The sequence below is a fragment of the Pisolithus orientalis genome, assembly GCF_024613125.1.
Source record: "Pisolithus orientalis strain OTSU chromosome Unknown F5J12scaffold_45, whole genome shotgun sequence".
Classification (NCBI taxonomy): domain Eukaryota; kingdom Fungi; phylum Basidiomycota; class Agaricomycetes; order Boletales; family Pisolithaceae; genus Pisolithus; species Pisolithus orientalis.
In genome coordinates, this window is record NW_026260826.1 from 241100 (window position 1) to 255326 (window position 14227).

At 49.7% G+C, this 14227-nt stretch overlaps 3 protein-coding genes across 3 annotated transcripts; 2 read left to right on the forward strand and 1 right to left on the reverse strand.

Annotated features, from left to right (window-relative positions):
- Positions 1 to 2466: 2466 nt before the first annotated feature.
- On the reverse strand, positions 2467 to 2901 carry F5J12DRAFT_726609 (bola protein; the record flags this gene model as incomplete). Its single annotated transcript, XM_051741737.1, has 4 exons — positions 2467 to 2517; positions 2572 to 2621; positions 2679 to 2718; positions 2779 to 2901. 4 exons carry the CDS (start codon positions 2899 to 2901, stop codon positions 2467 to 2469), a joined length of 264 nt encoding a protein of 87 aa, XP_051595991.1.
- An 830-nt stretch (positions 2902 to 3731) lies between these two features.
- F5J12DRAFT_726578 (amine oxidase) lies at positions 3732 to 5761 on the forward strand (the record flags this gene model as incomplete). Its single annotated transcript, XM_051741731.1, has 8 exons — positions 3732 to 4140; positions 4195 to 4281; positions 4335 to 4450; positions 4639 to 4671; positions 4729 to 5049; positions 5095 to 5256; positions 5309 to 5567; positions 5625 to 5761. The coding sequence occupies 8 exons, from the start codon at positions 3732 to 3734 to the stop codon at positions 5759 to 5761; spliced, it is 1524 nt and encodes a 507-aa protein (XP_051595992.1).
- Positions 5762 to 6312: 551 nt separating this feature from the next.
- Positions 6313 to 8620, forward strand: F5J12DRAFT_423374 (uncharacterized protein). The gene is made up of 11 exons (XM_051739357.1): positions 6313 to 6479; positions 6556 to 6824; positions 6904 to 7060; positions 7128 to 7204; positions 7266 to 7320; positions 7407 to 7506; positions 7574 to 7636; positions 7696 to 7758; positions 7821 to 7970; positions 8032 to 8055; positions 8114 to 8620. Exons 2-11 carry the CDS (start codon positions 6800 to 6802, stop codon positions 8468 to 8470), a joined length of 1071 nt encoding a protein of 356 aa, XP_051595993.1. The 5' UTR covers positions 6313 to 6479; positions 6556 to 6799; the 3' UTR covers positions 8471 to 8620.
- Positions 8621 to 14227: the final 5607 nt, after the last annotated feature.

Sequence of the window (14227 nt, forward strand, 5' to 3'; positions counted from 1 at the left end):
GATTCGGAAATTATAAAAGGCCCCACTCCAAACAGCGTTCAGACTTCCCGACTATCATGTCTCTCTATTCCATCTGCAATGTTCTTGACGACAACGTGAATGAGTGCATCGAACGTCCTCCTGTCCTCTAAGGCACTCAGACTCTCGGGGTTATTGGGGTACTTTGGTCTACGGTAGCCTTCTTCAAACCATCGTTACGAACGAATCAAACATCCGTGGTACTTGGGGTCCAGGATTCAACGCAACATTCTGCCTGATCAGGAGTTAGCACGAGTTATGCACTATGCTTGAGGCCGCTTGGAAAGATGAAACCTGTCGTGGTATTCGAAGTTTGGGTCAGTTTGACTCCTCCGTTTTCTCCAGAAATGCTTCAAGTACCTAATGGGTGGCCATGGGAGGTTCTTAAGTACCGTTTCTGTTGTATGTCCGTTCGCTTACTGATGACAACCCCCAAAGTCAGCGGGTCCAAATGGGGGGGTGGATTACATTCCACATCCATCTCCCCATGATATCACGGGCAGGCTGTGGATGCCTTTTGTGAATACCTGGAGCGTAACAACAAAGCATCCCGTTCTTGTAAACCTAAAGACGGCTGTCCCACGAACAGAATTTGGCATAGTACATGGCGATGTACTGTGCCAAGTTCTGTTACTATCGTCCAACGCTTTAGAACTAGGTGAGTTGTGCCTGCTGTTTGAAGTACGTCCTATCTCATGCTTTCCATGCAATATCCAGTTTACCCCATCCAGCTTTTCAGGTAGGGTGTCATAGTGCTGTATATGAACCTCCGACTATCTGACGATGATACTGGACTATCCGCCTTGGGATGACGTGCCAGCTGAGACACTGACGGAAAGGCGGGAACCTACAGTTGCCAATTACGGCACTCGGTGCTGCGTATTCTTTGCGGCTGTTTTCGACACGCGCCGCGGATATCTGTCTCCTAAGTTAGCCTCCGGGAGCTTGGAAGTGGCTCTCGAGCAGAGGAATAGAGAGGACCTCTCAGGTGTTCGCATTTCGGACACTACGGTTCAAGGCCCTCCTATCTTACTCATCGCTACTCAATCAGACACATCGCCAATTTGCCCTCGACCGCAGCATTCGGACTTGGTATGATCTTGTCTTGTTGCCTGTTGTGGTACCTTGCTCGAAACTCATCGCAAAAAAACGTCTACCAGTTGAGACATCGGGCAGAAATACAACCAACTACATTTTGGGTGTAGATCTATCGAGTCAAATCACGCACAGAGTAGATCCCGTTTCCACTGTGCGTTAATGTGTTGCTGAGAGAATGACGATCTCGGGCCGCGAATGATACCCAAATATCGACATGTTCCATATGCGTGCGATGATGTTCGCATCTGACATGAAACCGGGGAATCATTCAGTGGTTCATCTCCCTGTGCTTGCAACCCTGCGTGATGTGAGTGTTCAAGGCGCCACATCAACGATATTCGTAAGGAACAAGCCCCGCGGACCTAAATCGTATTCAAGGAGTGACATCAAACGCATGGGGCGCAAGAGGTCCTAGGTTTCAGCAGCCAAAGCGGGGTTGATGAACCGTCCAATCCACACCTGGGGCACTGCAAAAATGACACGCAGTGTATCCGCTAGGTAATGATTGTGCGGATATACTAAACCAGAACAACGACATTAGCCAGGACACACAAGGGAATGCTTGAACCCTAAACACATGAGGGCGTGAACCTACGAGCGCGTATCGAACCTTTGCGAGCGCGTGCTTATATTCCCAGGCTTTCTGCGCTCTTAGGGGGAACATCAGTGTCGAGTTTTCTAACAAAGTATCCCCCTATCGCCACGCATCAAGAAACCGTCACCCTGAACGTACCTGAGTTTTGTATGCAAGTCCGCGGGCTCAGTTGTACTCCCGGGGACACGTGGCGACACGCCACAGACAGTAGCTTGAACGGCGGCGCAGATTCAGGCACCTCTCAGGTACATGGGTGGCCGTAATTTGACGTTCACCCACTTCGTAAAGCCCTCCTTCCTCCGGATCACTGGTTGGGCGTGCCTTGCGCTTGCAGGGCGTTTCTGCGGAACGATGGCGCCCCCTGATTCTGGATGTGCATTGATCTGCTTGCATAGAGGTCCTTCGGATCGGAGCACGTCCTCTCGATGTTCACACAACACTAGCAGGTAGACTAAAAGCCCGCCTCGCGAAGAATGTCCTGTCTGGACGCGATGCATCACTGCAGGTATGGACAACCAATCGAACTCACTAATACTGATCGAATCCACATTCCTAGCTTGCTTGATGACACTGGTGGATTAGAGAGTACGTGTCGGAAGGGCCTACTTACGACGACGACCGACATGCTACTCCGCCTCAGGGCCCGCTTCTAAGTACTTGACCCCGCACTGCGGACCAGAGCGTTCGCACCGACCCCACCCGCAACTCGTCGAAAGTTTTTCCCGGAGATTAAATCATTGGTTCCGTCGTGCAGCTTAATTACCCTTTGCCAAGTATGCTTCGTACTGTTTCGGGGTGAAGGTTTTCTGACTGTGGACAAGTCTGAACTAAGCAAGATGAGACGTCTGCAGCAGCCTCACCTGGGAAAATGCGTGCATCTGGGATATTTGTTCTTTCAAAGCCTCGTTCACTGAGAGAGAAAGGGTGAGGACCACAATAGCAGGCGTCGAGAGTACTTTCACGCAACCCATTCTATGTTTCGCGAGGCTAAGCTTGCCTTCAAAATCCTGCAAGGCGGGCGCTTCATGAGCCTCGTCCTGAACGAACGGAGCGATGCACACACGTACTTCGCTCACGAGCACGATGGCATAATTTGCACCGCAGCCACTCGACTGGTCTTCGATTTCTAGATGCGACACTCGGAACGAATCATGGATGGCTTTTTCCAAATCTTCGCGGGTCGTAGGCATGACGAAGTGTATCCTGTTGGTGGGATAGTGGAATCTGATAAGATGGCGGGCAGTGTAACGTTGGCACGGCATCTCCCGATACAGTAGTCAAACTAGTTCAGCCTATGATAATATCCGGAGCTCAAACGTTGTTAGCTAGCAATTACAGTACAAGCGGCGCAGGAGCGGGTGGCCATTTCAACGAGAGTTGATTCCTTGTAAACCGGCGTCCGCACTTCTCAGCGCTGTCGTTAACGAGTAAGATTCCTCAAGGCTGGTGGAGCTTCTGGGAAAAAACCCGCCCATGTCATTTCCATTAAGACCTACGCGACTTTAGGACGGGTCACGTCAATCGTTCAGGTGTCCCAGAGCAGCTGCACTGTTTTTGAGGCCAGGTTCTTGGTGGCACTGCCCAACCACAGCCAGTCGACAGATTCGGGATGTACGGATGACATGCCATCGCCCGCCCAAGCCTCAAACATACAACACTGATCAGTGGCTGTTGAACACCCCGAGGCATTATCGCTGGCCATACGACGCGCGGAGCCATCTCCCGGCGGCCCGTATGTGGACTACGATGGCCGGCCATCATGCAATATATTCAGGCTGATCAAGCATTCCGAGTTGATATCATGAGGTTCTGTCAGGTGAAGTGGCGACCCGCACAACACCCGCGATTAGCAGGCGAATAGCCTGGGAGCCAGTTCCAGGACACCTGTTAAACTTCGCGTAATGGTCGCAGTTGAATTAAGTCGCTTCTACATCGCTTCCAGGACATATAAAATGGCCAATACCAAAAAGAATGCAGCGCGCTGCTCTGTCACAATCTTTTCACTGATCCCTCTCTTCCCATGTCTCTAATCAGGGTCTCTGTTGGGACCGTGCTGCTCAGCCTCCTGGCTGGCGCGGCCGCTCAAGGTATCACCGCTTCTCAAAGTTTGGCCAACTTCACCCAAGCCGGTGTTGCCCCGAATAACACCAAGGTGCTCATCCTTGGTGGTGGTATGGCTGGTATTATCGCAGCCCGTACTCTCCATGAGCAAGGCATCGACGACTTCGTGGTTGTGGACGCCAAAACAGAATTCGGCGGACGCATGATTCAAAAGCCCTTCGGTGTTGCGGGTAGACAAATCGTTGTCGAGATGGGTCCAAGCTGGATTCAGGGAACTCAGGATGGTGATGGAAATGCTAATCCAGTTTGGGAGTTGGCACAGAAACACAATTTGAGTGTGGTGGAGAGCGACCTGTACGGGAGCGTATGTGCGTTTGTAATTTACACTAACTTCTTTGCGGTCACACTCATCCCTGTCGTAGCCTTCTTCGATTACACTGGGCCCAGCAACTACTCGGACACCTTCACAGCGTCGATAGATGCGTTCACCAACGCTACAGTGGTTGCAGGTACGCCAGGGAATTTTGGTGGCTATTTAATCTTTCTAAGGTTTATGAAATAGGGCAGCGATTGCGCGAGAACAAGGTTGATATGGATCTCCGGTCAGCTTACAGTTACTTGGGTATGGCTCCCACGACCCCACAAGAGGAGGCTTGCCAGTACTACCAGGTTGATTTCGTATGTAACCCTTCATACTTCGGTAGGAGTGCGGCCTTACCGTGTTTCAGGAATGCAAGTTTTGTCTCCCCCCTTACATTGTCACTTTTGAAACTGATCCGCTCTCTCCCCACCTGGAATTTAGATGCGCAGGTAAGACGGTGTCTCCTTCACTGCCACTGGACGACGCCACTGACCCATTTTCGTAGTCCCCTTCGCAAACATCGTGGTTGGCCTCTGCAGTGGGTGAGTACATGCGTAGCGTTTTATGTGGCTGCGATGTCCCTGATTCGCTATAGAACAACAATTTCACCTACGTCCCTGAGTCCGGAGGTTATTCGGATGTGAACATGATGTCTATCGACCCGCGTGGCATTGCATGGATTGTTCAAGCGGAAGCTGTCGATTTCCTCAAGACAAACCAGATCCTCTACAACCAGACCGTAACGTCCATCCACTACGACCAGAACGGGGTGACCGTTCTGACAGCAGGCGGATACAACCTTACCGCGGAACATGCGCTGGTTACGTTCAGTGTTGGTGTGCTGCAAAATACCGACGTTGTTTTCGAACCTACTCTTCCCGATTGGAAACGTGAGGCTATCAACAGCATAGAAATGGTAAGCAATGACTTGATCGAATGACATTCCCTAACGCAAAGGCAGGCGGGGTACAACAAGATCTTCCTGCAGTTCAATGACACTTTCTGGTTCGATACTGAGATGGGACTCTACGCGGACCTGCAGCGGGGGAGATTCCCGGTATGGCAAAGCTTGGATCATCCCGACTTCTTCCCTGGTTCCGGAGTCATTTTTGTTACTGTGACAGTAAGTGAATGTCGACCGTGCCTTAAATTTCCTCTACTCAACGAGGTTTCAGGGTGACCAGTCGCCCTACGTTGAGCAGATGAACACCACGCAGCTCCAGAACGAGGTCATGGAGGTTCTTCGCACAATGTACCCCGGTGCCCCCGATCCGGTCGATATCCACATCCCTACCTGGGGCACTAATGCCCTGTATCGTGGCGCATACTCCAACTGGGGGGCATCTTTCGTACCTGGACATGTAGAAAACTTGGGGGCCAACGTGGATAATCACCTCTGGTTCGCGGGGGAGGCTACCAGTCTCAAGTACTTCGGTTAGTCCACGTCTTCTACTTACCTAAGAGCTGCAACTTACTTGATGGGGTGTATAGGCTTCTTGCAAGGTGCCTACCTTGAGGGCCAGAGAGTTGGAAAAGAAATTGCTGATTGTATCAACCACGGAAGCTGTTCGGTAGCTCATGAGGCCACGATTTCAAACGCCCAGCCTTACCCAAACAGTTTGCAGTAGAGTAGCCGTCGTCACGGACCACATTCCTTTTCCCTGTCATTCGTTAGCACAGCTATGATCTAGACTTATCAGACAAACATTTAGTCGATTTGCTCATTCTTTTTTCATTCTTCAGGAACTTCAAGTGCATATGTATATCCATTTCCCTGTTAGCGCTTCCGGCGTCTGCAATGTGCGACGCCTGTGGAATCTGCGTTGATCACAATTTAGTTAGGATCCTTGGGTTGTTGGTAGGCGCCACTAGGTATGTGCTTACACCCAGGTATATCCCTCATCGTGATCAACAAGAGCTGTGCAAACGGTGATCCATATCTTATCTTTTCTCTCAATGATTGGTTCTCACCGTCAGGGCGATATAACAGTAAGATGGACGTATTAGACTGGGGGAACTGCCTCCGCCTGGCACCTGCCAAAGTACGCTTGTCGACCTTATAAAAGTACCAGGCGGTGCGTATCTGAGGCGCCGCTCGCCCTTTCCCAACCGTAACCTGGTGTTACTGGGTCATCTTCCGGTCTCCCCCTCAGTCGCTCCCTTAGCAAGGGCTGCCTTGTTTTCTTTCATTCTTTTAGATATCCAGCTGGCTGGATTTTCACGACTGGTTCGTAGTTTTGGCGCTCCCGCAGAGCAACAGAATTGCTTCACAAGCACGAAGTCGATATGACATGGCTGTTCAGAGATGTTTTCAGCGCGTCCTTTCAATCCGCGTTGTGGAAACGGGTATGTCTTTTTTGATAGTTCTCCTTGTGGAAGCGTCAAAACTGAGCCTGTGGATATCTTCTGTCGCATCGTACAGCACACCCGCGCAACCACATGCCGTGTCACTCTGTGTTTCTTTTTCCTGGCACTCGCAACATGTGTCACGCAATCGACGTTGCTAGGCTTGTCAGTCAGCGTCAGTGCTCAAGGGAGGAAGCTCATGTCGGACATCATTGATGCCGCCGGTGTACAGAGGGGATTTACGGTCGTGCATGGTGACGTGATTGAGATATGCTACGGAATCCCAAGTCTTCGCGGTACATCCTGCGATATCGTCTATAATGGAACAGGCAAGCAACAATCAAGGTGAGGTTAACTATTGTATATGCCGTGGCATGCGTAGTCCTTCGTGACAAGTTCGCTGATCATGACGTTGGGCAGTTAGTTGCCACCGATGCTGCAGGGCTTGCTAGTCGGGACGTGTCCATAAACCCCCTCGTTGATAGTGCAGGCACGACACAAGGAGTGGTCGTGTCTAATCCAGGCTCTTCGACGACTCTCAGCCTCCAGTGTGTCGAATCTCTTACCTGGTTGGAAACTTTGTTAGTTTGCTGCTGTGCCCACTACTGTATTACTAGGAGCTAACGCCGGTCTTTTTCATTGCCATAGCCTCCGTGATGCCAAGAGTGAAGACGTCATCCACATCGCTTTCCAGTGTTGGCTGTTCTCAAACTTCCCTGGTATCTGTGCGTGTTACCCCATTGTATTCGTGCCATTTCCTCTCGTTACTTAGGAATTTCGTATCAGTTGATTATGGAATCGATCCCACACCTGTACGTGCAGGCGAGTCAGAAAAACCGAGGTGAATTCTCAACTTTCTTTTCGCAGAGTCGTCGTTCTAGCTAGTCATGGTGCCAATACTGCGTGGTCTATTTTCCGCCTCTACAGTGAACGAGCTGCGAAGAAAACGTATACCGATATCGTCAATGGAGCGTGCGATGGCGTAGATGTTCTTGGTGGTTGGCCGAGCGATGTCATCCGCTATGCTGTAAGTACGACTTCCTTAGACTTAACCCTCAGTGGATATCTCCGCTCACCTTACTCGTCCTCCCCAGATCCTCGGAATCCACGGCAGTGTCTTTTTGTGTACGATCTTCCTTGTTTACAAGTTGGTGAAGGTAGGAACTCGCCTGGACTCGTGTTGGGCACATATCACTGACCATGAGTTTCCATATAGATCTACGGAAAAGAGATGTTCAGTAGTGTTGGTTCGTCACCCGCAGTCACCCGAGTCTTGAAGGTCCGTCCATTTACAAAGTCGCCATGAATATATATGGGATTTACTTGATTCATTACGCACAGCTCCTACATTGGCTGACAGTATTCCTTCAATTCGCCTCGTTTTACGTTGTCGCTTCTGCTGCGGCCTGGTTCGACAAGCGCAAGACTGGCATTATTTCTCCCTATTCGCACAGCACATTGTTCGACGTGGCCTTCGTTGTTGTTTCTGCTGTACGTATCTATCTTCTTTTATTAATAGGGCTCGTTGCTGATCAGTGGCTGGGTACCATAGATCATTCTTCCATGGTGGCTTTTGGTACGTATAACGACATTTGCTTCGCGTCCGTTCAACAGTTCACCGCTATCTTATACAGGGTTTACGTTCGATCCGGCTCGAACAGAAAAGCTGGTTCTTGGTCTTTTCTTTTCTTAACGTTGTCCTGCTCGTATTCTCCGCTCTCTTGTTCACCAGCGCACTGTACCGCTACGAGATTGGAGCGTGGGCGTTTTTGGGTTCCCTTTCGATAATGGCTGGCCTCCTACTCATTGTTTCCTGCATCCTGGCTTTAATATGTAGGGTGCATTTCGGGCTTGGGCTCAAACAATTTCGTGGGTGTCATGCTTCTTTCTGCCTTATCTATTTACCTACTAGCGGTGGCGCGGTACTGATGACATCCTTTCTAAAAAAAATCCGTGATCAATGGGAACACTTCAGTCATCGTGCAAGCTGAGCTACGGAAGTCAGGATTCACCCAGGACAGGTTCGTCCTGGATCCAAGCAGGGTCACTGTCACCATCACCAGTACAACAACAACAACCGCCTTTCCGGAAAAAGTTAGGGTTCTCTACGGTAGCGTCGGACGACCCGTCTCATCTACGTTCTTGCAGCACAACAAGTGGCAATCTGATTCCTCGTCGGAATATTCTAGGTGCTCCATACATTCTGAAACGTTTGCGACGTGGCTAGCAGCCACTGAAAAGTATGGACCGTCCGATGAGGAGAAGAACGGGTTGTCGGAAAAGTCGTGTGGTTATCCACATTGGCCGCCTGGGTTGGGACATGTGGCACCTTCCATCGTGGAACATGTTCTCCGTCGTGCTTCGCACTCCTCGTTGGAGGGAATAGATCCGGAATTTGGAGATGGCGAGAGGGAACACTCGAGTGTAGCGAGGGAACTGGTACGGGACACAGAGATGTCGAACGAGGCCCACAGGAGTGAGCCTGCGTTCAAGGCCAAGTTGTGAGGAATACGAGAGGCGTTATGCATGTGAACGTGTCCCGCGTCGCCGTAGGCCTGAGCAAAATTGTACACCAGCGTGAGGGAAGGATACTGATGGCACATGGAACTCGAGTTATCCAAGAAGTCTACAATCTTTCAAGTTGATTCTCTGACCAAGTCCAAAGCGATGCAAGACTGATACAATATCGTACCTTTCCACTGAGACTGACAGTGCTGTTGTAAACTGATAAGACATGCTCAGCGTCGTAGACACAAGTGCTGCCATTGACAATACCTGATAAGACACGCTACAGGAGGTAAGTATACATGCGTGTCCTCAGTGGTTACCGTACCCACCTCAGCGTCGTAGACACAAGCGCTGAGGTGTAAACTAGCGTAAACAGTTCTATAAGTACAAGAGCGCCTAACACGTGACCGTTGACACCTACACGCCCCCACAGCGGGACACGTGCAAACGGACAAAAGAAAGTCCAAACTAACGTGAGTTCCATGCGTAGAGAGAAGAAAAGAGAACAGATAAAAGGAGAAACGTTCTGCATGCAGAGGAGGAAAAACAGAAACGAGAAGCGAGCAAAGTGACCATTGAAAACGACCTCCGATGCCCCCTCAACGGGACACGAGCGAGAGACCAGCGACATGACAGGAGAAGGACGGACGAGGCAGGGCCTTGGTGAGGACATCAGCGGTGTTACGGGAGGACGGGATCCACTCAAGCAGGAAGGTCCCAGCTTCGATGTGAGAACGACAAAAATGATACCGTATGTCGATATGTTTGGTGCGATGGTTGTTTGCAGCCTCTCGCGAGAGTGCGATCGCCCCTGCATTGTCAGCGTAAAGACAAGTGGGGGGTGGCACCGGGAAACCCACAGACAGGAGGAAGGACCGAATCCACAGACCTTCCTGGATGGCTGCAGTGACCGCCATATACTTGGCTTCGGTGGAGGACAGGGCCTGCATAGTCTGTTTTTTAGAAGAGTGGGCGACAACACCCCCACAATAGAACCAACAATATCCTGTCACAGAAATATGATCCTTGGGGTTTGTTGCCCAGTCAGCATCACTGAATCCATGCAGAAGAGGACTGCATGTGCACTCCCTGTAGTGAAGGTGATGATTAACTGTGCCTGCAAGGTAACGAAGGACATGTTTTGTGGCTCCAAGTAGACATGCACTGGGATGGGAGAGATACTGTGAAAGATGCTGAATGGCAAGGGAAATATCAGGATGGGTGCAAACAGAGAGGTATAACAGTTTGCCTATGAGTTTCGGGTAAAGAGACCTTAGGTCAGCGGGCTCAACCAGTTTTGCTGCCTTGGCATCAGTGAGAAAAGGATGAGTGGGGTCCATTGGAAGGTGTACCGGGTGGCAGTCAACAAGATCATACTCCTGGAGGAGGTGGACAATGTACTCGCTCTGGTGAAGCCACAGTTCACAGGTGTGATGATTGCATTCGAACTGGATGCTGAGGTATTTCGTGACAGGTCCCATGTCTGAGATGCCAAAACAGAGGTGTAAACGATGCTTGACCTCAGCGAGAAAATACTCATTGTTGCTTCCACCGAGGCCATCATCAACATGCCAGGCAGCCATGCAGATGACCTCTAACTGACAAAAGACAAACACTGCATGATCTACCTCGCTGTGCTGGAACCCCTGGCTCTCGAGTTCAGAGCGAAGTGTTTCGTAGAAGTGGTAGGCGGCCTGTTTAATTCCATAGAGAGCAGAATGAAGTAACCCAACCAACTCCTCGCCGTCTGGGCCATACTCCTCATACCCAGGTGGTTGTTTGATGTACACCCTCTCCTTGACCTTTCCATGAAGGAACACCCTCTTGATATCCAGCGAGTGTAGTTCCCAGTCCTCTCTGGCAGCGAGGAGTTGAATGGAACTCTGCCTTGCAACCAGTGCAAACGTCTGCCCAAAGTCCCTGCCCAGTACCTGAGTGAACCCTTTCGCAACAAAACATGCCTTCTCGACTGGCCCTCCCTTACCGTCTCCTTCTTTATACTCCAACACCCAGCGACTTCCTATCACGTGAGCCCTGGGAGGAAGGGGAACAAGGCTATAAACATTCATCGACCTTAGCTGATCTATTTCCTTATCCATGGCTGCCCTCCACCTGGATGCATCACTTCGACAGACTGCCTCATCATAAGTAGCAGGGGGAATCAAGAGATCGTAAGTGGGATTGGCTGGGTTGTGGCAAGTATTGCTTCATAGGGCCAGGCAAGCATGATAGAAAGCGATAGGGTAGACTGCTGTCAGCCTACAGAAGGATGGATGGTGACTTAATTTGATGTCCTAAGCTGTACTGTGTTACGCTTCCGTCAGGGGTCCTTCCTTTTTCAACTCTTTGCAGTCATGTGTGTCACATGCCTTGTCACATCTCTAGTAATCGTCACCATCCTAGGGGCTCGAATGCTCCAGGGAACATTTGGATCTCCCATGTTACAGGTATTTCCAATACCTGTTGAGACCGCATTGCCAATGTGATCCAGTATTCCACTGCCCTCTCTGATGGACGACTTGTTTCCTTTTTGCTCTGATGACTCGTCTCTGACTCGTTTATGTTGCTTATATGTTGTACTATAGATCTGGTGTCAGGCTCCTTGCTGCATGTTGATTGTGCAGCTGGTATAGCCTTCGTATCCTTGACTATCCCCATCATTGACACCGGATGACTCTTTCTGTTTCATTGATGAACTCGTTGACTGCTGTGGATACGCGTCATGACGTGTCACACGCGACTGCTACGGTACTCGTACTTAGGAGTATTTAATCCTACGTACTTCGTCCTGTATCTGCAGTTTTTTGATAGCTTGCAACTGAGCTTCATCCCTTCGCTTTAAATCCTTGTTCTCTCTCAGTGCGAACAACCTTAGGGACTCACCAGTGGACAGAACCTCTGTCGGATCATCGCGATAACTCAGCCATAGGGGTTACGACAAGTTCGGCCCATAGTCTCCCACCTCGCGCGCTTTGTGCCTATTCTATTTGAAGAAGTCACTGCGCTCAGGCATAACAAAATCAAAAAACTCTATGCAGCTTTCGGGGCTCATCGACCTCTTCATGAAAAGTCTACTTGCCCCTGGTTACTGAACATTAACAAACCATCTTATCCAAGTCAAAGGCTCGTTGGTTTCCCTACACGTAAAGACTAACTTGCCTTCTCTCTCGTCTCCACTCCTCAACTCAACCAGCAAAGTCGATAACAAAATTGAGAAGCATCCCTCTACCCTTAATCAAGTTCACCGCTCTACAGGCAGCCACTAGGCTTTAATAGATCGCCTCCCTAGAGTCAGCGCTTGTGTCTCCCTACGTGTAAAGCCACTCGCACTATCCTCAACCACACCGACAGGTTTCTCTTGAGAAATAAATCCTCCCTCAGTCTTCGTTGTCACTTTCCGTTAAAGTGTCTAACTCACAAAAGTCGAGACCTCCAGTCCCTCCTCATAACACCCCATTAGGACTTGGAAGGAACCCACCTTTACCGCCGATACCTGGAAGACTAGGGCTGTCAGCCACAGCTAGCAATCCCAGGTTGTCATATTTGTCCCATTTTAGGGAATCAGAAGTCACACTTAGTTCAGAAGAAGAAGACGATCAGAAGTCCGATACTTCTTTCGGATCAGTCCTCAAGGAAGAACAAGAAGCATGCAAATCAACATCAATGTCCATGATGATCAGTCATGGAGAATCAGCCCCTGAGATGCCACTGAAGGTTTTCTCCGAAGTGGAGCTGAAGGAAAGGTTGGAAGAACAGAGGCGCTCTTTGGTGGAAGACTGGCGCAAGATAGCTGGTGGACAGTCAAGTGACCCTTTTCCAACAGGAATGCCTATGGACTCAGCTCTACGAGCTTGGTACGCCAGGAACTATGGAAAGGTAATTCCCCCAGAGGTCCCCATTGGAGGGTCCAGTAAGGGTAAGGCCCCAGTAGACCCTGACGACTCGTATGATGTCCGCCCACCCAATGGAGGAAGGGAGTTTAATGTCGGGCGTCCTGGAGAATATGACGGAAGCCATAATGAGCTTCAGACTTGGATCACGCAAGTCGAAGGTTACTTAAACCTTAACAAACACGTCTACAACACGGAATCACTCAAGATCTCGTTCGCCCTTACATATATGACGAAGGGGGCCGCTGTCTCGTTCGCCGAGAACTACCAAAACGAAAATAAGCTTCTTGATGGAACCATTTGGTATTCAGACACCTTCCAAAGGTTCGTTGAGCGTCTCAAAGCTACTTTTGAGTCTGGCGACCAAACTGCTCTGGCCATCCTTCACCTTTCCAACATCTCACAAGGCAGATGAGAACTCGAGTTGTATATTGCCGAGTTTACTGGGCTTGTCAATAAAGCCCAACTCAAGGAAGAGTCACGTGAAGCAGGGATCTTCTTTGGAAAAGGATTAAACAAAGAATATCGTGAATGGGTCCTTAATTCAGGGCGCACACCTGCCATGGTTATTGAGTGGATCCAGTGTGCAGGAGAAGCCAGGACCGCGATAGCAACGAAGCATATCCTCGAAGGGAAGGAATCTTGGTATGAATGCAAATTCATTCATTACCATGGAGGTTCCCAAGATCCTGATGCAATGGACATTGACAAACGCAAATGGAACGTTAGACGTTCAAACTCCGAAGTTACGTGCTTCGAATGCAGAGCAAAAGGTCACTACAAGTGTGACTGTAAGAAGTCCCAAGGCAAAACTCTCCCTGGTATATGGGTTGTTCTCTCCGAAGATGGAACCAAAACCACATATATAGGAGATTGTTTGGCAACGACCGAAGAAAGGAAGGCCTATGGGATGGATTTTTAAATGGGACCACCGAAACTCCTAAGGCAGGTCCTGCTTCTATATTGTCTGCAAACTGTACTTCTATAGATGATGAATCGTGTATGAGAGTTGGTTCACCTCTTGGAAGGGCATGGTTGCTGGACTTTATGGCAGGAGTAATGGTCTGTGTCGACTCGGGCACAGAGGTTTTGCTCATCTCGGAGCGAATCATTCAAAAATTACAAATTCCTTCATATCGGGTCAAGACCAAGTTCAAGACTACATTGTTTACCGGAAAGGACGTTGAGTGGGTCACAAGAAAAATCACCATACAACTCCTCATCAAGAATTGTGTCGTTCACATTAAGTGTTATGTTGGGCCCTTGGTAGGAAAGGAACATATCCTTCTGGGAATGCCCTTTCTCTGGATGTACAAACCCCGGATGGATTGGGAGCTCAACAAAATAACT